We start from the raw sequence: 26,905 nt of genomic DNA, 5'->3' as shown, positions 1-26,905 counted from the left end.
TCCGCTAGTTCCCCTTTCTAATCTAACTATAACTCCCAGGGCAGTATGCCCTCTACTATCATTGTTTCTAATTGCCTGGGATCTCTCACAAGAGTTCCCAGACAAGCCTTGCGTACGTGTCTTTGCTCTTGTTTCTCTAGACCAGCTGGGTGCGGTAATCCGCCATTTCCTTATCTTGCAGCTGCATGATATCAATGTGATTACGCGCAGCGAGCCAGTCCTCAACACTTCTCTGCCATCTATCTGATCCCAAAGGTGTCCCCATTCCTGCTGCACCAGGGACCTGCTCCTGCTGGGGACCGGCGAGCTGCAGGTGCCTGCACAGGGACGTCCCCAGGGGAGCTCCTGTCCCTGCTGCTTGAGGGATGGAGAAGAAAACACGCACGTGGAGATGTTCTCCTGCCCAGCTTGGAAATCCCTGTGGATGAAGCTGGTGGGTGTTGGGGGTGTGAGGGGGAACCCCGGTGGTCTGTGCACGCAGTTTTGGGGGAGGCGGCTCGGTGAGCTGTGGCATGAGGCTCTGCCTGGGGCACTCAGCGCTGCAGAGCATCAGTTGTTAATTAGGACCATTAAGAGCTCCTGTAACACAAGCAGGAATGATACTTATGCCTCTGGAGCTCTCCTGGGAAGGACCTGGCATGGTGCCGCCCTTCACAGAGCCTGCACGTGGCGTCCTCTGCCCTGCAGCTCCCGGCGCTATTGCTTCTGAAAAGTGCTCCACGAGCCCAGGGTGCCCCGGTGTGCTGCTAACCCCACCTTCGAGGAGGAAACCGCCCTTGGGAATGTCCCCAGGGCACGGTGGCACACTGTGAGCAGCACCCTCGTGCCTCCTGCAGCCTTGCACTCGGCATCCCACCCTTACCCCTCCGAGCCACTTCGGTCACCCCTCAGCACCTGCACCCGCAGCCTTTGCATTCGAGCAGCCTGTGCTGGGTGGGTACGGATCAGGGCATCCTCACCCGCATTTGGGCTTGCAGGGGGGTCAAGACGTGGTCCTGGGTGGGATCCCTGAGGTCTGGGGCTCCCGGCAGCCCTCGGGCACCTCTGGGCTCTGGGTCATGGCATCACCTGGGCAGGAAGGTTTCTGTCGCAGTGGGGGATCTGCCGTGCTTGAGGGAAGGAAATGTGTAAAGGGTAGGCAGCTTTTTCCACTTTTCCCAAAATTGGGGGTTATTATATAGTTTAACATGGAATTGCTAGCCCTTCAAGGATATAGGGGTATGCTATTTCTCTCTTTAAATAATTTAACTTCATGGGATTTACTCAAACCTAATCTGCGTAGAAAAATGATAATAAAGTCCCCGATAATTGATATTAGAGGATTGGGTGGGTTAAGGAGAGTGCAAAACCCCTGCTGTAAGACCAGCCCCTGCTTTATGCAGGGGTTATCAGCCCGTGCACCTGCACTGGTCAAGGGGTGAGAGCCGGGGAACGGCTGGGCACTGGGTGCCACCCTGACTGGGGTGCCCATGGGTCCTCCGTCCTCCAGCCACCCGTCCCAGCCCTGCCTGTGCCCATCACCAGCACCTGCCCTAAGCGGGACTCCACGAGCCCAGCAAACCAGCCCCTCTCAATGACACACACACACACAGAGCTCCACACCTTTGGGGTCAGTTGGTTTGTTTGGTGGTTTTTGTTTGTTTTTTTTTTTTTTGGTTGGTTGGTTTTTTGTTTGTTTGCTTGTTTGTTTTCCACTGTGGATGTTGTACCAGTTTTATTGGTAAAATTAACATGAAGCCTCACAAACGCTGGAACATGCTTTTCCTTTTAAAGAATTTCCACTGGACCTTAATGGTGAGCATCCAGTCGTTGACATATAAACTCTTACAAGCTGATGTGCACACATGCGCCCGGGGGAGACGGTGGCAGCGTCCTGGTGTCAGGGATGGTTTCTGCGCTATGCACTGGGAGCCCACGATTCATTTGCCAGCCTTCTGGGCCTTCTGGGCGGACTTGGTGACTTTGCCGGCCCCACCGCTCTTCTTCTCCACGTTCTTGATGACGCCCACGGCCACGGTCTGCCGCATGTCACGGACAGCGAAGCGGCCTGGGGGGAGAGGGGGGGGACGTGAGCGACACGCGGCCGCGCCACCCCCCCAGGTGGGATGTGCACCCCTCGGAGCTGAGCCCACCTCGTGAATCCCTCATTACCACTGTCCTCAGAGAGGGAACCAGCCCTGAGCCACCAGCACCTGTGCTGACCACCAAGGAGCACCGCCCTGGTGCCCTTCTCTGTTTAAATGACTATTTTTTAAGTAAATAAATAAATGACTATTTCTTAAATTTAAATCACAGCTGCTGTCTGCGTTGCTAAACCAGATGTGCACCATCACCAAGGCAAGCACTATCCCTGCACTAAAAGGTGTCCTCTCCCTGTTTCTTCTCCCGACCAGTTTTCTTAGGGCAGAGACAAGGAAGCTGAGAAATGTTCCTGCACAGCCACTTCTGGGGTTCAATAATTTTGGAGGAAAAGCTCCACTATTCCCAGTGGGAAAACCCATCCCTGCATTTGATAACAGCTCATCAGAGAGCCTGTCCCAGCCCAGCTGCCCTAACCCCGTTTGTGCATCAGATTTTGCACGTGGAGGAGCAATGAAACGCACTCAGCTCCCCCTGCCTCCCCAGTCTGACCAGCGGGGATACTGGGAGAGGCTCAGCATGGCCAGAGCGAGGTCAGCACCCATGCAGCCTCCACGCTCCTCCACGGGAGACCACGAAGGAGCCGTTCCCTTACCGAGGGGTGGGTACTGGGAGAAGCTCTCCACACACATCGGCTTGCCAGGAATCATCTCCACGATGGCCGCATCGCCCGATTTCAGGGACTTGGGGTTGTCCTCCAGCTTCTTGCCGGAGCGCCGGTCGATCTTCTCCTTCAGCTCGGCGAACTTGCAGGCGATGTGTGCGGTGTGGCAGTCGATGACGGGCGAGTAGCCAGCGCTGATCTGTCCGGGGTGGTTCAGGATGATCACCTGGGGGACACAGCAACGTCAGGGCCACCGCCCAAAGGGACTTTGTCTACAGGGTCTTGCACAGCTCGGGACCAGCAGGGTGGGGAAATCAATGCTCTCTCATGCCACACACAGAGAAAAGCTAACTGGTTTAATGGCAGAACCCTCTCTTTGTTTAAAATGCCATTTAAGCTATCATTTATTTATTCAGTGGGCAGAAGTACGTGGGTGCAGGTACCCAGTTGCTGAAGGTTACCAAGTCCTGCTCTACCCCAGAACCCAGTGAATTTTGGAGAGGAAGGAGCCCTTTTCACATGCAATGGTGTGCAGATTGCAAACCCGAGTCCTAAACCCTGGACAACCTGCCACGCACATCTAAAACATTCAGCTTTGCCTGGCAGATCCGCTGCTCCCCAGCACGTTGTCCCCTCCAGCTCAGCCGTGCGAGGTGGCCAGGGTCCTCTCATGGGAATGGAGTAGAGTAGGGTAGGGTAGGGTAGAGTAGGGTAGGGTAGAGTAGGGTAGGGTAGGGTAGGGTAGGGTAGGGTAGGGTAGGGTAGGGTAGGGTAGGGTAGGGTAGAGTAGGGTAGGGTAGGGTAGGGTAGGGTAGGGTAGGGTAGGGTAGGGTAGGGTAGGGTAGGGTAGGGTAGGGTAGGGTAGGGTAGGGTAGGGTAGGGTAGGGTAGAGTAGGGTAGGGTAGGGTAGAGTAGGGTAGGGTAGAGTAGGGTAGGGTAGAGTAGGGTAGAACAGAATTCAACCCTACGCAGCTGACCTGAGACGTGAACTGTGCCGCCTCCTGCGGCGGGTCCGACTTGCTGTCCCCGCAGACGTTCCCGCGGCGGATGTCCTTGACGGAGACGTTCTTCACGTTGAAGCCGACGTTGTCCCCGGGCAGGGCCTCGCTCAGCGCCTCGTGGTGCATCTCCACCGACTTCACCTCGGTGGTGATGTTCACGGGAGCGAAGGTGACCACCATGCCGGGCCGCAGGATGCCAGTCTCCACTCGGCCCACAGGGACCGTGCCGATCCCTGTGGGGCAAGGATAGAGCAGAATAAAATGTAACCTGCTTGGCACATCCCTGGGCAGCATGGCCAGAGCCTGGCTGCCATAAAAGCAAGGTATCTCCAGTGGTTTTCACCAAAGACTATGTTTGTCTCTTGCCAAACCGAAAAACAGTTATTAGTCGCAAGATCAGCATCAGGTTCTTCAAAACTACCATGAACCAGCCCTTCCTACCCAATGTTTTGTAAAAAAGGGCTTGCACATAGCTAGGAGGCTCTGAGCAACCCATGCATGCTGAAAACTCCTCCTTTGCAGCAGCTGTGGCCATCCTGTACAGAGGACCAGGCACATCACAGCATGTGTGCCACAGCACAGCCCTGCTGGCCACACCATCCCAGCTGTAAGGAACGAGGGTGGCTAATTAAATGAACGGGACCTTTGGAACTTTGCATCATCGGGAGAATTTGGAAAAACTCACCTTCGGAGTCAAGTGAAGAAGGACTGGGAGAAGCAACCCTGAAAAGCAGCTGGGGAGGCTGGTGGGACCCATCCGGTCCCCCCACACCAGCCCTATTGCCTCCGCCTCCCCCAGTCCCAAAGTGTCTCTGCTCCCTAAGGACCTGCCTAACCCCATGGCAGAACCCTACCTGCCTTTCCCCAGCTGAGCTAGGGGAGGACACAGAGCTGCCCACCACCCCTCACCTTTAAAATGCCCAAGACCACGGGGGCAACATCCGACCCGCCTGGTTCCTGCAGCACACCTGCCCTTAGAAAAATGTGGAAAAGAGCTGGAAATGGCCATGTTTGTGCGGCCCAGCAGCCATCAGCGGGACTGCCCAGCGGTGCCAGCAGGTCAGCGAGCCCAGGGGACATTTATAGCTCGGAGAAGTGTCTCCCTACATGGCTGGTGCCACGGCGCAGCTGGGCAGGCGGAGGTGCCGGTGACAGACACCGGCATTTGGGAGGCACGCGCAGCGGCTTCACCGGTGGCCCTCCCCGCTGGCCTCGTCCCTCAGCCGGGCCCCAGGGCTTTTTTTGCTGCTTGGCCTCATTCCTGGCAGGTCTCCACCTCGCCTCGCCAGCCGTGACCTCTGGGACACCCAAATTTGCAGCCGTTTTGGCATCGGGTGTTCCCTGGGGTGAGACCACAAAGCCGCTGCCCCTCTCTGCTGCTTGGGCACCTTTGGGCACGTCCACCTCCAACCCAAATCTCAAATGGGGTCTTTGCCCTGCAGCCACCACCCTTCTCCCCCATCTTATCTGAAGTTCAAGGATTCCAACCCCTCCAGTTTCCCAACACCTGGAAACATCGTTCCCAAATTCCTGTGGAAGGAAGGCTGGGGTTAAAGAGGGATGCTGGTGGGGCTGCTGCTCACCTCCGATCTTGTAGACGTCCTGCAGGGGCAGGCGCAGGGGCTTGTCTGTGGGGCGGGTCGGGGGCAGGATTGTGTCCAGGGCCTCCAAGAGGGACACCCCGCTCGCATTGCCTTCCTTGCGCTCCACCTTCCAGCCTTTGAACCAAGGCATCTGGAAACAGAGCAGCAACAGCATGCAGTGAATGTGCCCATCCCCAACAACCCGGGATGATCCCACTGAGGTGTCCCACCAGGACACAGTCCAGATGTGTCCTGGCTTCATTTGGGGCTGGGGTGCTCGTTCCAATCCCCCATCCCTGCAGGTTCATCTGCACACCTTGCTCCACCTCCACCCACCTTCTCCCCTCTCTCCGAGAAACGAGCAAGACGTCCATGAGCAGAAGAAAAAGGGTGGAAACGGTTAAATCCAGCAAACCTGCAGCCCCCACTCCTAACCCATGGATGCTGCCTCCCCACACCATCCTTCACCCGGTGCAAAGCGCCCGGCCTTCAGGCTGGGAACTGAATTTCTTCAAGGCTGATGAGGGGCAGGATTGTTTTTCATAAATAGTTCTGCCCTACATTGGATCCTTGAAGCTAAAACTGGCTGAAAAAAAAAAAAAAGAGAAAAAAAAAGAACAGAGATGTAATGCAATGTGCTCAGCAGAGGGCACGGTTTGATGCAGGGAACCGCGGTGCTTTCCTGGAGTGACGCTGCACATCTGAAAGGTGCAGCCATGCCTGGGCTTGCAGCAAGCTAGAATCTGGTGCTGGATCTGAAACCACCCTGAGACACCAGAGATCAGAGTCCTGCAAGGCCACTGCCCCTTCCTCCACCGAGAGGGGCTTACACAGTATTTTCCACGTGGATTTAAAACGCCGCCTGCGTTATGGACGAGGCTTTTCCCTTAGGCACCATCACCAGCGGGAAGTGGCACGGGACCGGGGGTGCAGTGGGTCCCCCGAAGCACCCCCCTGTTTTGCATCCATCCTGCGCTGACTCAGAGCTTCCCTGCCACCGGCTGCCACGTGGCCCAAAATGCCAGCAGGCGCCCGTGGGAGCAGCTGTCCCTGCAGCCACCTGCCTGCAGCCCTGCCGGGGGGGGCATGGCCACCCCTGTGCCCCCTGCGCCCCATCCCCTGCCCGCCTCGGGGACAGGGAGGACCGGCAGCCTCTGCCCCGTGGCACCTGGCTGTGGGAGCCATCCCTTCTCCTTTCCACACATTATCCTGAGAATATCTGACCTCCCAAGAACATCTGACGTCCCGGGAATATCTGATGTCCTGAGAGCCGGCTAAGGCAGCACTTGGACACACCCCAGGGGAAAACCCATCTGCAAAACCTCGGTGTGGCCCGAGGATGAGGAGCATCTACCAAAATAGGATCGTGCTGCCTTCTAGGGCTGCCCAAGTTAAACATTATTCATGTACCCCCATACCTACTTCCCAAGAGCTGTTCCTACTCCACCACTCCGTGGCAGGGGAGTCCAACCTAACCCAGCCAGAAAGGGTAAATGTTAGCCCTGCGCTGACAGCCCCGGGTGCTGCAAGCTCAAGCTGCCCTAATTAATGCTGAGCTCTTACTCCTGCTGCTCCCCAAATTCGTTTCACAAAGCAGTCACATTTCTCTGATTTTAACCCCCCTGCCACCCCCTGAGCACCCCTGCGTGTCCCGACCTCGCCGCTGCAGCCGCAGGGCCACCACGCTCCTGGCACCGCAGGCGGGGTGCCCTCGGCTGCAGCATCCCCTGGAGGGAGAGCCTCCCAAACCCACCCCGAGTGGCCCAGTTCTGTCAGCTGCAGCAGCGGAAAGCTGGCCGGATGCAAAAACCCTGCTTGCCAAAAAAGCTTGTAAATGTCAAACTTGGATGCGAGCGCAGCCCAGCTGTCGTTTGGCCTTGGGGCGCTGCGCATCGGGGCCACGGGCTGCAGCCCCCCATGCGGGGCTGGCTCCGGCCCCAGATCCCTGCACCCTGGTGGGCTGGGGCTGCTGCAGCCACCCCACTAATCCTGGCTCCCTGCTGAGTCCCCTGGTGGGCAGACACGTCACTCGACTGCCTTGTGCTTCGGTGAAACCCAGCCAGAAGCATGCGAGTGAGAAAAATCAGAGATTTTTCAGGCAAGAAATGGGAAGGGAGAGATCCGAGCCTGCACTTCCCTAGAAGCAGTGGGGAGGGGGTCTAGGTCCCCAGCTCTGTCCCCACAGAAGTGGGAGGGGGACCCCTGGGGTCCGCAGCGTGGGATGTCCCCGCATCCTTCCAGCAAAGCTCCTGCTGAGCACCCAGCCCCTGCAGCCTGCCCAGCCCTCCTTCCCTCCCGATGCCCCCAGCCTCCTCCTCTGCTGCTTATCCCAGCCCCTGCCCCACCGGCCAGCACGTCACGTTGAGATCACGCCCCGAGACCTGTCTGGAAGAACGGGGCCAGCGGGGCCCATCCTGCTCCATGCCCGCCCTCTGCAGCCTATTAATAGGAGAATTGCTCAGGATCATCTTCCCGGCCCAGCAGCTGCTGACATTTGGAGCCCGATTCGGAGGCACCCAGCAACTGTGCGGCCACGTTTGGCATGGCCGCGGCTGACCTTATCCAAACCCTGTTCCTCAGGGGACAGGAATCTCCCCAACACCCCCAAAAATGCTCGTTCCAAGCCAGCACCAAGATTCCCGGGAGCTGCCTTTCCTGCGCAAGGCCGTGAGCTAAAATTTGGGTCGCCGTGAGCTTGCATTGCAGCTCTCCTCTAGCTCAGGACCACAATGCCCGACCTCCCTCGCACCCGGACATGCTGCTTCCCTCGCCATGGAGCTCTGACCCCTAGCCCACAAGTCCTAATGCCCCCTAAAGCATCAAATTTCCCTTTGGTTCTCCAGGGGATTGCTGGGGGTTTCTGCTCTGAGCGACTTGCTCAAGGTCATCAGAAACCAGTGGGAGAGCAGGGACCTTCCTCGGGCCAGAACTGTCTAGCCCCTAATTTCTTTAGAAAAATAAAGCTGGGGTAGCTTTTTCTCCAAAAAAAATGCCCAAGTAACAACTGCTGTTGGCAGCTTGTGTGCCAAGGAGCCCCCATCCCTCTCCAAGCTCTTCTTTCTCCCCTGCTGTCATAAAAAGTAGTGGCAGGGGACCGCCCAAAGCACCCTGCTGTCGTGTCCCCACCATCCCCATCGCTGATGCATGCAGGAAGAGGCCATTTAAGAATCCACTGGCCAAAGAGCAACCCTAAATGGGTGCTCAAGGAAACCATGCTTTTCACGTGGGAAATTTGGTACTTTCCCAAGCAAAATTCATCTTAAGGAGCGGGGTCGCAGCACTGGAACATGGGGCACTGCTGCCACGGTGGCATACGACACTGATGGGAAAAGGCACCCGATATTCGGCACGGAGGAGCCCGGCTGTGCCGCGGGAGCTGTTCCAAGCTGGCGACCAGATCGTGCTGTTTGCCTGGGAAAACAATGCCCTAAAAACACACACGGTGTTCCTGCTGAGCGTGACAATCGCTGCGGACGGCTCTAACGTCACCGCGGGGCTGACGATGTGCAACCCTCAGCTGACATCCCAGAAGCACGGCCGTGCAGATCACCTCCTGGAGATGCTCGTGGGTAGTCATTAGGCCATCTGACCACGGCACAGCAACAAGCGTGGCCAGGCACAGCATGCCCATTCATCCCAGCTCAGCACCACCACAGCTACGTGACAAACACGTCTACGCTGGCACCGTGGGCCATTACGCACCACGGGGGCACGGAATGTGCCTGCGGTTTTCACAGCACCAAAGTCAGCTTCAGCCTGGGTGAGGGTGGGGGGAAAAAAATCCACCACGATGCGCGCACTTACATTGGGGGAGGGCTCCAGCATGTTGTCCCCGTGCCAGCCCGAGATGGGCACGAAGGGAACCGTGGCTGGGTTGTAGCCGATCTTCTTGATGTAGGCGCTGACCTCCTTGACGATCTCGTCGTAGCGCTTCTCGCTGTAGGGGGGCTCCGTGGAATCCATCTTGTTGATGCCGACGATGAGCTGCTTCACCCCCAGGGTGTAAGCCAGCAGGGCGTGCTCGCGGGTCTGCCCGTTTTTGGAGATGCCGGCCTCAAACTCGCCGACGCCAGCAGCAACGATCAGCACGGCGCAGTCAGCCTGGGAGGAGAGAGCTCGTGATCTGCTCCTGTCCCCAGAGAGCTGCTCCGGAGAGCTCTGAGTACGCCCCAGATGGATGTGGGATAAAAGCACGGCTTGGGCAGGCTCCCTGCCAGCTGCTACCCAAAACCCCACTGATCTACCTCGAACCTGACCTGCGTTATTTTACTCTTGCCAACCACGTGTGGTTTTGCAACCTGTGTTGGAAATCAGGGTGGGTTCTTTAGGCTGTGTGAGTCCAACCAGAACCTCATCTCATCCACCCAGGGATGTAGAGCCTAAAATCCCACTGAAGTCTTTCCAGTAGTGTCCCTGGGTGAGGGCCGGGAGCGGCACTGGGAGGCAGGAATGCCCCGCAGTGCAGTGAAGGGACGCTGCCCTGCCCTGGGAGGATCAACCATAGAGTATGGCCATGTGGTTTATGGAAAAAAAGACAGCTGTTTTGAGGAAAAGGAAAGAGAAAAGACCTGCAGAGTCTCGTTGGGCCAATAGAAGCTAAGGGACTACATAACCTTTCTTGTATATCTGAGTTGTGTGAGGCTAAAATAATATGGCAGACACCCTCTCATAACAGCCTGTAGCTCAGAGAGGTCACTATCACCCCCAACTCATCCAAGTAGGGTAAATGGTGTGGATTAACCATCCTTTGTGCTGAGGAGGTCCTTTCCCTGGACATCCAGGAGGTGCAGGATCACAGCAAGGTCCCCAAGTGTCACCTGGCTTCTAGCATAGACCCTGCTCAACACCTCTGGCTGACTGCTCGCCCAAATACCCTCCTCCAGAAGGGCTCCAGCAGCACCTACGTGACCCCAGGCTCATTGGAGAGCCCCAGCCTCCCCCTCTTCCAGTAGCTCGTGGCCACCGTTTCTCACCTGGGAGGTCCCGGTGATCATGTTCTTGATGAAGTCCCTGTGGCCGGGCGCGTCGATGATGGTGATGTAGTACTTGGTGGTCTCGAACTTCCACAGCGAGATGTCGATGGTGATGCCACGCTCACGCTCGGCCTTCAGCTTGTCCAGCACCCAGGCGTATTTGAAGGACCCCTTCCCCATCTGGCCAACACAAAGGCAAGGTTGGTGAGAAATGCAAGCCCAGGGCAATGCAGGCACCAGGACCCATCCCAGCTCCCATAGCCACAAAGGCCGAGGGTCCCGCTGCAAACATTGAGGGCAAAACCCTCTAAATTCAATGGCTGCTCTGATCTGTTTACTAATAAATACAGGTGAAAGCAGATATTGTTCTCAACGCGTTCTTTAATGGGATAGAGAAGACGTTGGAAGAGCTGTGACGTGGGTTTGTGGTGGGACCAGATGAGGAGGAGCTGGAGCCTCCTCAAGGTCTCCTCCATGAAATGTCAGGGCCCTGCATGGCTGCTGTGAAATCATCCTGGTACGGAATTACCCAGCAGTGCTGGAAGGCTTCTTATTGTTGTATTTTAATCTATTATCCCAACCTGTGAGACATCTGCTCAGAGGGAAAGGGCACGACAAAGCGAGGGAACCCCTAAGTGACAGGGGTGCAGCAGGGGAACGGGTTAAAAGAAAATGAAATGCAAAGACTGTTGCTAGGAGCTGAAGAGAAATGTGATTGATTTTTGCCACAGAGTGTGTGAATTCGCACGGAAAGCTACTGCGAGCTGCAGTCAGACCAACTGTCATTGCCAAATGGCCAAAATCACAGCCAACGTTGTAGTGCAGAAAATCATGCTGGGTGAGATTAGCCACAAAAAAAAATCTCTGTCCTGTGATAAAGCACACGTCTTGGTAAAACCACAACGTCGTTTCTGAACCGGCTTCTCCTGTGGTTCAGTGTCCCTCGACATCGTGCCATGGGGAAGGGCCGGACATCCCCAGCTCTGAGCTGGGGTCCTGCTCACAGGGGGGAGGACGAGCTCCCCCCTGGCCATGCCGTGCTCCGGGGCAGCCCAGAGGGACGGTTAATGGGCATCGATCTTCAGGTCTGGGGCTGAGATGGGAGTTTTCTAAGATGGCAAACAGAATTCAGCTAGAGAAATAGGTCACCTGCTGCTGATGTAATGTGCTGTAACCGCTGCGCAAGGACAGAGATGTTACAGCACGCTCCCCCTTCACCCAGAGCCGCGCGTTCTCTGTAGCAGGGATTTCTTCTGGAGCATCAACGCATAAAATTCCTAACGGGCCATTATAAATCACCGCTCCGGAGGGAAACGCATCCTGCCGGCAGGCAGCTAACGCTCCGGTGCTGCTCCTCGCCGGGAAGGCTAAGGCAGCATCACACCTGGACGCACCCCACGCACAGCGGGGTGCTGGGCAGCGCTCTGCCCTGGTTCCTGGTACCTTGTGCAGCACGGGGAATTAACGGCATCGGTCCCTTTACGTAACAGCCGAGTGCTGCGATGACTTTGCAGCTCGCTCGGGAGGATTACAGGCAAAATCCTAAAGCCTGGGCAAGCCTCCCCTCTCCTCGGGGGGGGAACGGCGGGTGAGAGGGCGATGCCGCAGCCCCAGCCCGGAGCTCTCACGCCTGCAGGAGGGGCGGTCGGGGAGGGGGTGGAACAATCCAGAATCACGTCTCTGCTCCTGAGCATCTCCTATAGCAAGGGGGGCAGAGCAGGAGCCGGGAGGTTAACCCTTTGCAGCACGCGCATCCACTCCCTCCCTTGCTGGGGGAGATGAAAGGCATCATTCGAGCGTGATCGCTTCTTGCCCAAGCTGAGGAGGGGGGCTAAGGAAAACGAATTCGTTTTGCGCAATGCATTAATAACGGGGAGTGCTCAGGCGGGAGCTAAATGAGCAGACCCCACGGCCTTTCAGCAATCAGCAGCCTTTTCACTGATGGGTGGGGAAACTGAGGCACGGAGCATGCCCCAGGGTGCAGCAAGTTGTGGGGGCACCCAGCTGCCCCGCACCCCGGCTCCTGCAAAACAGGATTCCCGTGCAGGAATCGCAGGCATCCGCACCCACAAAAAGCTGTCTATATTCTGCAAACGCACCAAGAGACGTAACGTGAAGACAAATGAGATCCTTTATTTAGCAAACAGCTTCCCTCCTTTCACGGGGTATATTCAGTTACCCAGGGCTGTTGTTGAAAAAACACAGTATTATCTAGCTTTGCACAATACCTTCACTGTTCAGTGCCAGAAACTGCCTGATTTTCCTTGATCAAACCCCAGCAGAGGGACAGCTTTCTATTTGGAGACCACAAATAATGAATTTTTTTTTTAAAGAACAGCTCTACTTTTAGAGATACTATTACCCCTGCCCTTGAAGTCAAAAGGAAAAAAAAATCTTTTATTTTAGGGGAAAAAAAAAAAAAATCAGACCCTGTTTTTTTGATAGCTTTTTTGGGTGCACGCAGGCCTCCATTTCCTGCGAATGCCACCTAATGGAAGAAAACCCTTCCCCAGCCCTGCATCAGAAAATGGAGTCTGTAAGCTCAGTCAATAGGCTATTAATAGCAGCTTCCAGTCCCCGCATATTCTGGCAAGTCAGGGGAAGTGTCTGTTCAATTAAAATAGCCGCAATCATGTCTACAACAACCTCATCACGTCACACCTGAGCTGGAGGTAAAGGGGTGGAAATATACCGAGGCACATCAGCAATCCTTTGAAAATGGGGGAAAGAGAAATCATTTTGTGCTAAGGAAGAAGCTCTTCTCCGGAGGGCTGCAAAAAGGGGCTGACAATGAGGCAGGAAAATGGGTGGTTTAGCTCGGCTGCTACTGGCAAATTCCAAGGGTTGAGACAGACAGACAGCAAAACATTTTAATCAGGAATGGCAGGTCTGAAAAGCTTTTTTTTTTTCCTCCTTTTTTTTTTTTTCCATTTTTTTTTTTTTTTAATATAGGATCTTGGCCAGAAAAAATGAAGGGATGTCTGCATTAAAGGTTCCCGGAACGATGACGACAAGACATCTTGTGAGAGACCAGATCTGCCCTAGCACCAGCACAGCCCGGCTTTCCCTGCCTCACCCACCTCTCTAGAATTTACCATCATTAATTTCCCGGAGTTTCCAATCCACAGCGTTTTCCTCTGTCTCCAAGATTATTTTTTTCCTCCTTAATCTCCGCATTTGCCATGCCATACGTGTTGGGTGGTGCTTTACAGTGTAACAGCCTGATAAATGCATGCATTATATTGCTACAAATGCCTCCTTTAGACAAGTTAAACAAAAGAATTCAACTAAAATGCTTCTAATTCACGTAAGCTTTTCTATATTAAAGGCTACCAATCAAGACACACATCAGACACCATGCTAGAGAAGAATGGGAATGGTTTTTTTTTTTAAACAATCTGGATCAAACAGGGGGTCCAGCTGGTGCTGCGTGCTCCAGCAGGCACTGGAAGGAGATTTTCCTTTGGTTTTTCCTCCTCGTGCACAAAATTTAGAGGGGATTTCATGCCCTGAAGCACTAGGGTTTGTGGCTCTCCCAGAACCCTCGCAATTGCTGCCGGAATTAGGAATTGCAATCCCTAATCCACCCTCCAAATCTCGCCAAGCCCCTTCAGGAGCACCTTGCAGCAGGGAGACCACCAGGTGGTGGGCTCAGCTCCAGAGAGGAGGGGGGGCGAGCACCCAAATGGCCCATTTTTACGGAGGCTGGAGGAGCCAGGGGAGTTGGGGAGACAGAGGGGGAAAAATGTGATGGGAACAAAGGGAGAAAGAGAAGGTACGAGAAGGGCAGCCCCAGGAGAAGGGGAGCATCGCCCCTGGGATATTTGCGGGGCATCGGCGCGGAGCTGGGGGGTCTCGGCACCCCTTGGGGGTGGGGAGGGGGCGCACGGGAGGGGGCGGGCTCCTCACCTCGGCAGCCTCCTTCTCAAATTTCTCGATGGTCCTTTTGTCAATGCCCCCGCATTTGTAGATGAGGTGCCCGGTGGTGGTGGATTTCCCAGAGTCCACATGCCCAATGACGACGATGTTGATGTGCGTCTTCTCCTTCCCCATGCTGGCGGGCTACGCGTGGCGGGCGGGCGGCGGGGGGGGCTGTGGGGGCGCAGCTGCGTTTTTGGGGAGGCTGCAGGGGGGGAAAAGGCAGGCGTCAGCAGAGCCCCCCTTGCCCTCCGCAGCATCCCCAGCCCCGCCGGGGGCAGGCTCTCCTCCCCTCGCCCCGCTGGACCACGCGCCCCAACCCGGCCGGGGGGTGCCTGGCTTCGTCTGGCGGCTCTGTCCGTGCTGGGACGGATCCAAGCCGCCCCTGGAGGAGGCTGGCCGGGCTATTTCTGGCCACCACGTCCAGCCTCCGACCCTCAGCAAGACGCCACGGTTTCGGCGTCTGCCCTCCACCACCCTCCCGGAGACCCCCCCGGTTCCCAGGGCTGCGTCACCGGTGCCTCGAAGGTGCCCTTCCCACGGGGAAAATCCTCCCCGCGTGGCTCTCCCCCTTCCGCCGCTGCCTTCTAGGTCTTTCCAAGCCCCAGGGCATCTCCTCCGTTTCGTGGGCGTCCTGGGAGGAGCCGTGGGCGCCCGTCCCTGCCGGGTGCCTTCGCCTCCCCCCCCCCCAACCCCGAAAGCCACGCACGGTTCGGGTGACAACACGGTGCCCGCGAAGCGGGGCGGACAAAAATAGCCCCCGTCCGCGGCATAGCGGGGCGGGGGCAACAAGGATTGGACCCCGGCGGGGGATTTGGTTAAATTCTGCTGCCCTGAATCTGGGTAAAACGGAGGGAGGAGGCTCGAAATGAAAATCGATAGAGCCGGGGAGCTGTTCTGGCATCTCCCGGGGTTACCATGGCGCCGCAGCGCTGCCCAAGCCCTGCACAATTAGGAGCTTTCCTTTGACGTCTAATAAAATCCAATTTTAGGAATCTGCCCGTGGAAGCAAAGCAGGTCAGCGGCAGCTTGCTGCTCGCCCAGAGATTCACCCGTGCGGGGGGCCACGGCCCCGCCGCCCCCCCCAGCTCTCCCTCCCCTGCCCTTGAGCAGCCCCAGCGCTGGATGCGGCCATTGCGCAGCTCCCCGCGGGCGCCCAGCGCCCGCTGAGCACCCTGCGGCACCCAGGGCTCAGGTCCCCTGAGGGAACAGGGCTTTATTTTTATTTTCTGATATATACATATATTAAATAGATATTTAATAGATTTTTTTATTCTTTATAGAATTATCTTTATAGATTTTTAAATTATTTATAGAATTATTATCTTTATAGATTCTTTATTCTTTATGGAATTTTTATTCTTTAAAGATTTTATTTTTTTCTAGATTTTTTATAAAGATTTTTATTTTTTCTAGATCAATAATATCGATTTTTTCTAGATTTTCAATGTATTTTTTTTCTGGATTCTTTAATATAGATTTTTAATTTTTTCTAGATTTTTTTAATTTTTTTTCTAGATTTTTGGTGTAGATTTTTATTTTTTTCTGGATTTCTAATATAGATTTTTTTCCTAGATTTTTAACATAGTTTTTTTTTTCTAGATTTTTTCCTATATTTTCGGTATAGATTTTTTTTTCTAGATTTTTTCCTATATTTTCGGTATAGATTTTTTTTTCTAGATTTTTAATATAGATTTTTTTTCCTAGATTTTTAATATAGATTTTTAAATATTTTTATACAGATTTTTTATTTTTTAACAATTTTTTTTTTAATACAGATTTTTTTGCTCTTTCTAGATTCTTTTTTTCCCCCCCGGGAGCCGAAGGCCTTGGAGGGGGGGGAGGATGCAGGTTACCTCCCACCTGCGGGATCAGGCACCTGCGGGTCTCAGCAGCGGCCCGGCCCCATCCCCTCCCTCCCTCGGGGGGTCCCCCCCGGGGGTCCCCGCGGCACCCCGGGCGCACGCAGCGCTGCACCCCCCGCCCCCCCGCCTCGCAGCCCGGTCCCCCCCCGTTCTTACCGGGGTCGGGGGGGAGGGGGGGGGCCCGGAGCTCTTACCGGAGCGGCGGTCGGGGCGGCAGAGGCTGCCAGCTTGGGCTCCGGCGGCTTTATCTCCCCGGGAGGGGCCCACCTATCGACGGCGGCAGCGCAATGCAGCGGCCCCCCCCGCACTACGGCAATGCGGTACCGGGCGGGGGAGGAGGAGGAGGAGGAGGAGGAGGCGCGCCGGGGGGAGGAGGAGGAGGAAGAGAAGGAGGAGGAGGAGGAGGGAGAGAAGCGGGGTCTGGGAGGGAAGGAGGTGGAAGGGTGGGGGCTGGAGAATGGATGGGGGGAAGAGAGGGATGGGGAAATGGAGAGGTGGAGGAGAGGGAGACGGAGGGATGGGAAGATGGAGGGGTGGGAGGAAGGGAGGGATGGGGGAAATGGAGGAGAGGGAGACGGAGGGATGGGAAGATGGAGGGGTGGGAGGAAGGGAGGGATGGGGGAAATGGAGGAGAGGGAGACAGGGATGGGAAGATGGAGGGATGGGAGGAAGGGAGGGATGGGGAAATGCAGGAGAGATGGAGGAGAGGGAGACGGAGGGATGGGAAGATGGAGGGGTGGGAGGAAGAGGGATGGGGAAATGGAGGAGCAGGAGATGGAGGGACGGGAAGATGGAAGGGTGGAAGACGGGTAGGAGGGAGAAGGATGGGATGGCAGGTAGAGGGGTGGGATGGGAGGAAGACGGAGGGATGAGAGGGGAGAGCTGGAGGGGTGGAAGATGAAGATGGGAGGTGGAGGGCTGGAGCAGGTGGAGGGGTGAGTGAGACGGAGGGAAGGGGGGAAGATGGAGGGATAGAGGGAGGTGGAAGGAAGGGCTTTTGGGAAGAGAGGGGAAATGAGGGAGCTCCTGATCCGGGGGACTGGGGCAGATGGAGACCGAGTGGGGCTCGGACCCCCTGTGGCAGCCTGGGGGTGATTTTACGGGACTGGTGGGGGAGAGGAGCCCTCGCTGTGTCCCCTCGGGGCCAGCTGTGCCGGAGGGCTGACCCCGAGCATGGGGTGGGCAGGGGTCCCGGCACGGGCACACGCGGGGCGGACACGGCCCTGGGCACAGCCCTGCAGGCACTGACCCACATTTCTGCCTCGGTGCAAACGCATTAGCCCAGGAGCAAACAGAGAAGCAAGGAACAAATAGAGCAAAATATGCCCCCGCGCTTGCAATATGTATTGCTCTTGCTCGAGAATCTGTGGCTTATGAACGTCGTTTCATTTAACAGGGGATGGGGCTCCAGCCCTAGGACGAGGAAACCATAAATAATCTCTTTCAGCGTTATCAGGACATTTTCTTTGTGTTAAAAAATATCACGTCGTGGTCAGAATATCTATACCTGTGTCGGCTGTGCAATTACAAGGTAATGCAAAATTTTCTGCGTCCCAAAGCCAAATACAGGTCAAAAGAATGCTAATTTTGAATTAAGCTATGTAATAGTCTAGACCAATTGCATGGCCTTGACCATCTTTCAGTGAATTTAACAGCTAAGTCAGGTACTGTTAGTTCATAGTCTCAGGGTTAAACACTTAAACATCGTGTAGATTAAAATGGTACTAACCTCTCATTAACGTTTAAAGGGAGACCTTCCTTTTTCTGAATGTTAGAGTTCACTGGTATTTTCTTAGAAACGTGACAGGGAGGATGTCTTTTATGCAGCGTTCCAGTGAGTGCCAGAAAAAGTAAAAAGAAGCTTTGAAAAGGAAGGCTTTAAACAGTATTTAAAGAAACTAATCCAGACCTTTTTGGGACAGGAGCGGTGGTGTTGCCTCAGGTCTGGATGCGCCGAGGACGGACACGGGTGGTAATGCACTGCAGGGATGAGCGTACAAGTCCCTTGTTCTTCCCTCCCACTTTTTAGTGCTTTGCCAAGAAATAATCTCCTCTTTTTACGCAAGGGCAGCCTTGCTGGCGACCAAGCTGCCTGCACAGAAATGGGGCTGCCCGTAGCGGCAGCGCAGCGGAGCCTGACAGCCCGCCGGACTATAAATAGTAGGGGACGGGGAGAGGAGAGAGCTGCCAGACCTGGGTAATCGGGGCGAGGTTCAGCCACCTTACAGCCAGCCTCCGAGGGACTTAAAGCCACAGCTCGGGCCGGATCCTGCCGGAGAGCAGGGCTGCACCCAACGCCCGCCATCCCTGCGGGCACCACCATTGTCACACCTGAGTGGAAGTGCATCCCCGCAAGGTTGGACCAAAAAAAAAAAAAAAATAGTGCTCATCCGTCCTTTGATGTTCGGCGATTTGAAATAAAAGAGACCTGAGCAGGCAAAACCTGCGGTGGCTGGAAGTTTAGCGCCTTGCCTCCATCCATCCACCTTCAGATCCTGTCCCAGCTGAAATAATTCCCTAAATCCTATTTAGGATTGGATCTACCCTCCAGAAAATCCATCTCCAAATGATTTGGGATCATCTGAGATAACTGAGACCCCCCAAAAGGCCGTTCTCTCTGGGTACTGCTATGGGGTCTGGCAGGTGCCGTACCCCTTTTATAATTGCCTCCAGCCCCCCAAGCCCCGGGTTAGGATCTGACGCACTGAGCTCTGCAAAAAAAAAAAAAAAAAATCCCATTTGCCCAGACATAAAATTTGAGATTTTTTTTTTTTCCCAGAGAGGCCCCGCACGGTGTGAGAACGAATAATCCGCAGTGCCGGTAATTGGTATGGATCTGGGCTGCCTGCCTGGGTTTGCCTTGGCGCTGGGGGTGTTTCTTCCTAGCGGAGCTCCTGCGATTTGGGAGGCAGGGGCTGGGGCAGTGCCACCAGCAGCCACCAGGGCTGCCCACCCAGGCAAAGCACCCCCCAGGAGCCCAGCTGGTCACAGGAGCAGCAGAGGGGGCCCTGCTTTCCTCCTGCTTCCCCTGCAGAGCACTAGGGCTATCCGGAGAGAACTGCGGGGCCTCGTGCTGTGCTCGTGCGATGGCCATTGGAAAAGGTGCTCAGAGCGTGCAGGGGCAGCGGTTGTCCTCCAAAGGGCAGCTTTCTGGACAGGGTGAATGCCCTCAGGTTTCCTTCCTCCTGTGGTGGGGGTTTCAGCTCCTTCCGCATCAGTTTTCGGGGCTTTGCGCCCAGGTGTTTCAGCGTTTACAGCTCACTGTGTGCTGGAGGTGGCCGGGCTCCAAGCACCGAGGCACTGGCCATCCTCTCACCTACACCCCACGCATCCCCTGGCAGTCCTGAGTACCCCCACAACAGCACACATAAATAACAAAATTCCCATTTATCAAACCCCCTGCTGCAATGGGATGGGGTTCTGCACAGCATCTCCCAGTGGTTTCTGGAGCACATTCACACGGGGCTGGCTTTGGGGTCACCCTTTCTGAGCCCCCCCGTGACAGCCCATATCACACCCCATGGCACACACTCTGGCCGGCTCCGTACCTTTGTGTAGGAGCACTCCAGGCACCAAACAGGAGAAAAAATCATGAAACCTTTCATGCAAGCAGGTTTCTCAGCTCATGCTCATGCTGCAGACCCGGAGAGGGGCAAAACAAAAAAAGACAGAAATATGGGGCAGAAAGACAAGGGAAGGAGAAGGCGGGAAGAGTATTTTGAGGTCCTGCAGTCAGCACATGCTGCTGATAGCTTTAAATTGGAGCCAGCAGTTTAAAAATAAGCTTTGGACGTGATAACAAGATGCCCAAGCCCTCTCACCACCCGGCCAGCTGGGGACGGTGTCTGGTGACACCCCTGCAGGGACAGCAGCGTGCTGTGCACAAACCCCTTCTGCACCAAGCCGCTGAGTTATGGGATCAAGACAGGGAAATCCCCCCCCGTAGCACCCCCCTCCTTCCCCCCCAGCCAGTCTTTGTGTGCATTCGTGCCCAAAATTCAGCTCTGCCACGGAGAGCCTCGGGGGCCCTGGGTGCCAAGGTTTGGAGCTATTTAAATCATGGCCAGGAAGCACGGGGTTGTGGGGTGAACCCCTCCCTTTGGGGGCAACCCATCGGCCTGAATAACTTCCCATCCTTTATGAAGAATAACTTACGGAAATAACCGTCATGGGAATAACTTCCCATCCAGAGGAACAGAGGACGTTGTTAAGGCTGAGCGTCGAGCCGGGAAGGAAGCAGAGCAATGTGCCTGGGGTGTGAAAATTCAGCCAGGCTGAGAGACGGATGGTGGTCCTGGAGGGAAAACCATCCGAAAATCAACCCAGGAGGGTCTGTCCCCTGCCAGCCCTGCCAGCCCCCATGTCCCACCTCACCTAGCTCAGCAGCACCCACGGGTTACAGGTCCACGTCCCCCCGGGTGAATGCAGCAGCTCCTCATCTAAACTCGGATTTCTCCCGAAGATTTTCACTCCTTCAGTGCTCTTCACCTTCCCCGCTGTCATTTTAGCATCGCTACTCTGCTTCTTCCTGCCCTCTGAGGCGCTGCTGACAGAAAAGAGAATAAAGCAGCCCGATCTGCTCCGCTGGCAGCCCGGGAAGAAGACGGGCTGGACACATCCTTTCTCTGAAATCTTTTTAAACTCAGGGGAAGGAGAAGAGCAGCACCTCAAAGGCATCTCTTCGGGGATGCCCCGACACTTCTGATGCCCAGGTGCAGCATCTGATCCCGTAAATGTCCCCAGGTGCTGAGGAGGGGCCGGACCGTGGTGCAGCACCCTGCTTTGTGCTGATTTAGGTCGAGTCCCAGTGCGATGAGGAGCCTCTGCCCTGCGTTTTTTTACGGGTTTTACAGCAAGAGTCTGGGGCCGCACCGAGCCGCAGCAGATTGATGTATTTGTTTTGGCAGCCGGGCACGTCTCCGAGTTAGGAAAAGCCTGCGTTAATCCTGGGGACAGCTTTTCTTATTAAACCACAGCCGCCGAGCGAAAACAGCCCCGGCTGCCCGCATCTGCTGAGCACCGGAGGTGAAGGGCCGCTAACGGGGGCGGCTGGCTAACTGCGTAGGCGTTGGGTGCATCCAGAGGGAGAATCAAGGATCAGAAAACTTAATGAGCAAATTCAGTGCTGAGCCACCCCCCTCGAAGCCCAATGAAGCATATTTAGCAATGGTTTTTTTTTTTCCCCCGTATGTTTTGTTTTCACTGAATGGCAGTGAATTTTTCCCTCGGTCCCGCAGGGGAGACGCTGCTCTGAGAGTTTTCTGTAGAGGCGTGGGTCCCGCTCAGCACCACTGCTGGTTTCTGCGAGAGGATTTTCCCATTTGCCCAGCTTTTGCTGACCAAACACCAGACTGGAGCAATTTCTTTCTCACATCTCCCCCCCCCTCGTCCGCTTCCAACACGGGTGGGCACAGGGAGGTGAGGGACAGGGTCCTGGGGACATCGCGGGTGGTTTTTATCCCTAGGTGGCAGCAGCTGCCCAAATCCTGCACTTGGAGCAAGGCAGCCAGGAAAAATGCAGGGCAGGATGAGAGAGGTGGGCACAGCCGTGCCCTTGCCTGTAGCCGGAGTGGAAATGGGGCAAAAATCCTCGGTGGGCAGGATCAGGCCCTGGAGCCCTACAGGTGGCTCTGGTCGCTGCCTGCTGCTGGGTGGGATGGTGGGGACGGGGCTGCTGGGCTTGTCACCACCGGGTGAATTCCCAAATCCACCGGCGTGTCCCAGCCCCCAGGTCTGGCAGGGGCATCAAGCCTCATTGTCCTCTTGTTGGAGTGCCCCAAGGTCCCCATCTGCGAGCGTGGATGGATCCCAGCAGCTCCTTCGGCTCCGAACGCTTTTGGATGCCTCCGAAAGCCTTCGCTGCCTTCCAGATGTTTCTGCCGAGCGCACAGGGTGACAAGAAAGGCTGCTCCCCAAAGGCACACGCAACCTGCAGACAACAAAAAACATTTGCCAGTTATAACATGGAGCTGGAGACCCAAGAACCAGATTAAAAACGAAAAGAAAAAAATGGGTGGGGGCAAACAAAACATGCTCCAAAGCAAACTGCAAGGAGAGTCGCAGTCAGAGACTTTGGTTTTGGCTTCAATTTTAGTGGAAAAATCAAAGAAAAAAAATCTGTCCAAACCTTGTCATCTACTTGCTTTTAAAATGATTGATTCTCGATCAATACAAATGAAATTTACCCTCCTCTCAGCGCACCCAGCACGGGCTTGGTTCTGGGAAACCCGACTGGATCCTCGTCCCCTGCTCCATCACTCCCAGCCCCGGCTGCTCCAGGCGCCTGCCGTGACCCCGCTGCTCTTTTAGGAGCAAATCCTCTAAAAAGCAGCCCCGGCCGTGGGTGGAAGCGGTGTCGGGGCACAAAGGGAATAGGAAGTGTTTGTGCATCTCTGCTCTACCATTAATTAAAGCAATTAGCCATCCTGTCCTCACCATGGAGAATATAGTCCATTACAGAATATATTCTGTATATTTTTATAGTATATTTTTATATTATGTATATTTTAGACAGATTTTTATTGCTCTATACATTGTTAGAGGGCCATAAGATAGAGAGACGCATCTGTCAGGAAGGATTTGAGGAGGAACCTGAGAAATGCCAGGCTTCACTAAAATAAAAGTGACTTCTTGGCTCCGAAGCACCCAAATCTTTCATTTCCTAGGCCGGATAAATCTCCCAAGCCCGTTCCCCAGGGCCCTCTGTGCTTTGCAGCCAGTGGGGCCAGAGCAAAACACCCAGCAGGGCCAGCCCGGGGGTCCCAGGGACCCTGAAACCAAACCTCTGCCAGAGCATGAGGCAGAAAAGCAAAATCCTAACGCTGGGCACGAAACCTCCCACGGGGCTGTGAGAGCCGCCTGCTCGCATTTGTGTGTTCAAAGTCCGGCCTTTGGCAAACTCATTGCCCAGAAAGCACCAAGTCAGCACAACGGAGCAACCTGCCTGGTGCTGCCTGCTTGTCCCCGTGCTTAACAAATAAATCCGGATTTACCACCAAAACGACGGGCTGGTTGGGGTGAAACCCCACCGCGGGCAGAGTTCGTGCAGGAACCACTCGGGGCTGGGCAACGGGCTTCTTCTGTCTTCAAACCCCGAAAAAATGATGAAAAAAAAGATGATTAAATGATTAAAAGATGACCCAGAGCTGCCCCTGCGGACGTCGTGCAGGATTTTTGCAGCCTTTCGGTGCTGCTTTGGCTTTGCCGTGGTCCCGACCACGTTCCCATCCCGCAGATTTGCTGTAACATTTTGTTTTCCCCGTGTATTTTATGCATTTAGTCATTTTCAGTGCGTTTTTTGATTTTCTTCTGCATTTTTTTGATTTTTTCTGCATTTTTTTAATTTTTTTCTGCATTTTTTGAATTTTTTTCTTCATTTTTTGAATTTTTTTTCCTGCGTTTTTTGACTACCCAAAGGTCTCACGGCCTGCGATTTTTTAAACCTTTATGTTTTTAAACCTCCTCCCCCCAAAACCCGGCGATCGCTGGAACACCGTCGGGAAACCACCGGGTCCCAACGCGGCCGCCCCCCCCGAGCCCCCAGCCCGGCCCGGCCAGGGGGCGGGGCCAGCTCAAGGGGGCGGGGCCAGCTCAAGGGGGCGGGGCCAGCTCAAGGGGGCGTGGCCGGCTCAAGGGGGCGTGGCCGGCTCAAGGGGGCGTGGCCAGCTCAAGGGGGCGGGGCCAGCTCAAGGGGGCGTGGCGTTCCACCCGCCAGCCCCGCCCCTTCGAGGCCAGTGGGCGTGTCCTCTCTTTCCCCGCGGCCTCATTGGCAGCGAGGCGCGGGGGGCGTGGCCCGAGGGGATATAAGGGCGGGCCGGGGGGGCGGGGCCGGCAGCGCCGCGGCTGAGGCCGTGCGGAGCGGACGCGGTCGCTGCGCTCCTCGGGCGGCGCCGCCGCCGCCGAGCGGCCCCGCAGGGTCCTAGCGCCTGCCCGCCGGGCCCCGCAGGGTCCTAGCGCCTGCCCGCCCAGGTGCGCCGCGGCCGCGGGGGCGCTCGGCGTTGCAGGCGGTCCGGGAGGGGGCGGTGGGCATTGGGTGGTGCTAACGGGGGGGCGAAGGGAGGGGTTTCGGGGGGGTTCGGGGGTCTGCAGGTGCGTGGGAGGCACCTGGCCTCAAGGGTGGCTCGTTGGAGTACGGGGGGGGTTGGTGAGGAAATGGGGCAGCCCGTGGGGATTTGGGGAATTTGGGGGGGGGGTGCTGGGGAGGGGCTGGTTTGGGGCCGGGGCTGAGCGCCCCGAGCGCGGCAGCTGCGGGTCCCCTGGGGGTGACACGCTGGGTCAGCCCTGCCAGCCCCGTGCCTCAGTTTCCCCCCAGGGACCACCCCTGCGTGCCGGGGGGGGGGCCCAGCCCGCGCCCCCCGCAAAGCGCGCCTGGGCTTTCAGCTCTGAGGTTTGTAGCTCCCAAACGCTGACACCGGGAAAGAAACTTTGTGCAGAGAGGCAGAACATCCAGCGGGGGCCGGGGGGGGGCCGCACAGGGGCTGTGCACGCAGGTGTTTGTGGGGATTTTGGCTTCGCACACACCTGCAGGTTCGGGCACACGCGGGGCTGTGCGCAGTAGCCCCCATAACCCGTGTAGGGTCACCGTGCTCTCAGATCCCCGGAGCAGTCACCAAATTGCCCAGTTTAACCCCCTGCAGCTTTTTGGGTGCTGTCCCAGGTCCGTCCCAGGCAGGGCGGGGGCTGCAGCAGGTCCCCCTGCGGTGACGGCCGCCCCTTTTCCTGCAGGTTTCAGGTCCGTGCAGCACCCAAGACCAAGCACCATGGCATCGATCCCATCCAGCGGCTCGCTCATGGCCACGCACAACTACCGCAGAAGTAAGAGCATGGGGGGGGGGGTGTCGGGGTCTTGGTAGGAGCCCCCCCCGAGAGCTCCTTGGCAAGAAAGGAGATGCTCAGTAGCTCGTTCTAGCTGGAGACCCCTTTCCTTGCTGCTAACCTTGTGGGGAGGGGGCTGGCTTCGAATGCCTCGTGCACCATTGCTGTGAAAATGAGCTGCAAAACCAGCCTGGGCAATGGCAGCTCCTGGTGCCTCCCCTGGGGGGGGTGACTTTCTGGTTTGAGGGACTGCCTAAACCAGAGGGGATTAAAATATTTCCCTGGAGCTGAAACTAGTAACAGGTTTATAGCAGTCAGGCTAAAACTGCATGGATTATGGGCAGGAATCTGCACCCTCTTGGCCCTGAGACATCCGTAAAGGCTTCCAAGTGTTGCACACAATGCAAAGCCATTCAGAAATGTCCTTGGGGGTGGAAGTGGTTTCCTACACGGGTTTTACATGCTCTTCTGCTACCTGATGTTGGCCAGCCTGTAATCTCTGCAGTATTTCCTTCCTACTGGTTTTTACTGGCTTGGCACTAAAACTGGGCGAGCGCTGAAGTGAGACAGAGCCAGCGGCGAGCCTGAGCTGTGGCACCAGGGCTCCGTGTCTCATGGTGCCAAGGGCCAGCGCTGACTGCTGGCTCTGGCTTTTTTTCTGCAGGGCGCCTGAGCTCCACGTCCAGCAACAGCTCCTGCAGCAGCTCAGACTACGGGGAGGTCATCCCGCACCACCCGGGTACGTGCATGGTCGCGGCTGGTTCCGTGGGCCGTGGCGAGCTGCATCCCCTAAAGGTCTCAGCAAAGAACATCCCACGCTTGGAAATCTGTTTGGGATGTTTGGGGGAAGCGTGGAGCTGTGCAAATCTCCTGGGAGGCAAAACCCAGACTCTGGGATGAGAGCGGGGCGGTGGCAGCGCTGCCTGGGGTGCGCTGACCTGTGCCGTCCCCCCAGGGCTGCCCAAATCTGACCCCGGCCAGTGGTGGGCCAGCTTCTTCTTCGGGAAGACAAATCCCCCAGCCATGACAACCGTGTCGGAGTCCCCGGAGAGGTGAGCGCATTCCTCCAGCGTGGCACTGGGATGAGATGACCGGGGACAGAGCCACCCGGGGCAGCTGGGGACATCCCTGCCACGTCCTGACCCTTTGGGTGACACCCCTTGGGTCTCCCTGCCCAGCACAGCCGCTCCTGGGCTGTGGAAATAAACACAGGCTGACAACAAAAAGCCCTGGCATCAGCCTGCCCCTTTTTAAATATTTTTTTTTTTGCTTTGTCCTGCAGCTTGGGAGCGCTGCAGGTGCCGGCAGGGCAGCTGGCGTGTGCGCTGGTGCCGGGAGCAGGACGGAGGCGGCACACCAGCGAGCCCAGCCTCGGGCCCTCGTCCTGAGCGTGCCGGCGGGCACAGCCCCTCGAGGAGTCGGGCTGCTCAGAGATGAAAGCAGTACAGGGGAACAAAATAAAGCGGCAGACCCCCAGCAGCTTCTACACCAGCTTTTTTTTACTCTATTTCTTAACGCAGCTACACCTTTCTGCGCAGACTTGGTGACACAATTCTGTACTTTGTACTTGTTCAATGGTAACTAATAAACTCGAGCAGCCTTTTAAAAAAACCCTGCGGGTTGTTTTTCGCCGGGGATGGGAGTCCTGCCAGGCTGGGGCTGAGCCGGGGGTGGCGATGGGGCTGGAGGAGGCAGCGCAGCCTCCAACCACGGCGTTTCCAGTAGGGTAACGCAGGGAGGGATTTTTGCAGGGGGTGAGCAGCTCTGAGCCAGCCGTGGCCGTGCCAGCATTGACTCACTGCATGTGTGCCCTGCGCGTGAGCAGGATCCGGCCCCGTGCAGCCTCCCCCCAGCCTTTCTTTCCTCTCTGCTGCCTGCTGTGCGTGGGCTGGGAGCAAGCAGAGGTCCCTGGGTGTGAGAGGGACGAGGTGCCAGCTCCTGCTGGACTCCACCAAACCTCAGGGCAGGTTTCCAGATGTGGAGCTCCCTGCCCTGCTCCCAGCACGAG

General features: G+C 56.2%; 2 protein-coding genes across 4 annotated transcripts; one reads left to right on the top strand and one right to left on the bottom strand.

Annotated features, from left to right (window-relative positions):
* Nucleotides 1-1,699: 1,699 nt before the first annotated feature.
* Nucleotides 1,700-16,735, bottom strand: EEF1A2 (eukaryotic translation elongation factor 1 alpha 2). Of its 2 annotated transcripts, none has more exons than XM_080558000.1 (8): nt 16,278-16,735; nt 14,210-14,423; nt 10,301-10,480; nt 9,132-9,428; nt 5,328-5,478; nt 3,721-3,977; nt 2,735-2,969; nt 1,700-2,047 (listed from the first exon to the last, which is right to left on the bottom strand). In XM_080558000.1, exons 2-8 carry the CDS (start codon nt 14,351-14,353, stop codon nt 1,920-1,922), a joined length of 1,392 nt encoding a protein of 463 aa, XP_080414126.1. In that variant the 5' UTR covers nt 14,354-14,423; nt 16,278-16,735; the 3' UTR covers nt 1,700-1,919. The 2 variants fall into 2 exon arrangements, with proteins under 2 accessions (XP_080414126.1, XP_080414127.1); XM_080558001.1 differs by lacking the exon at nt 16,278-16,735 and adding an exon at nt 14,734-14,949.
* A 7,165-nt stretch (nt 16,736-23,900) lies between these two features.
* PPDPF (pancreatic progenitor cell differentiation and proliferation factor) lies at nt 23,901-26,508 on the top strand. 2 transcript variants are annotated; one of them, XM_080558005.1, is made up of 5 exons: nt 23,901-24,051; nt 24,808-24,897; nt 25,562-25,636; nt 25,853-25,949; nt 26,180-26,508. In XM_080558005.1, the coding sequence occupies exons 2-5, from the start codon at nt 24,843-24,845 to the stop codon at nt 26,283-26,285; spliced, it is 333 nt and encodes a 110-aa protein (XP_080414131.1). In that variant the 5' UTR covers nt 23,901-24,051; nt 24,808-24,842; the 3' UTR covers nt 26,286-26,508. The 2 variants fall into 2 exon arrangements, with proteins under 2 accessions (XP_080414131.1, XP_080414132.1); XM_080558006.1 differs by having other exon boundaries at nt 23,915-24,017; nt 24,805-24,897.
* The last annotated feature ends 397 nt before the right edge of the window (nt 26,509-26,905 follow it).

This window comes from Anser brachyrhynchus (assembly GCF_964034855.1).
Source record: "Anser brachyrhynchus genome assembly, chromosome: 16".
Classification (NCBI taxonomy): Eukaryota; Metazoa; Chordata; class Aves; order Anseriformes; family Anatidae; genus Anser; species Anser brachyrhynchus.
Note: the sequence above shows the minus strand (reverse complement) of the source record. Positions and strands in the feature narration are given on the sequence as shown.

Bases quoted from the DNA above. Each gene is read 5' to 3' on its own strand.
- PPDPF (XM_080558005.1), top strand. From the start codon at position 24,843: ATGGCATCGATCCCATCCAGCGGCTCGCTCATGGCCACGCACAACTAC. The intron at 25,637-25,852 runs GTACGTGCATGG...CCGTCCCCCCAG, and splicing joins GGTCATCCCGCACCACCCGG to GGCTGCCCAAATCTGACCCC. The intron at 25,950-26,179 runs GTGAGCGCATTC...TTTGTCCTGCAG, and splicing joins GTGTCGGAGTCCCCGGAGAG to CTTGGGAGCGCTGCAGGTGC.
- EEF1A2 (XM_080558000.1), bottom strand. From the start codon at position 14,353: ATGGGGAAGGAGAAGACGCACATCAACATCGTCGTCATTGGGCATGTG. The intron at 10,481-14,209 runs GTGAGGAGCCCG...TGTGTTGGCCAG, and splicing joins TTGAGAAGGAGGCTGCCGAG to ATGGGGAAGGGGTCCTTCAA. The intron at 9,429-10,300 runs GTGAGAAACGGT...CTCTCCTCCCAG, and splicing joins TGATCACCGGGACCTCCCAG to GCTGACTGCGCCGTGCTGAT.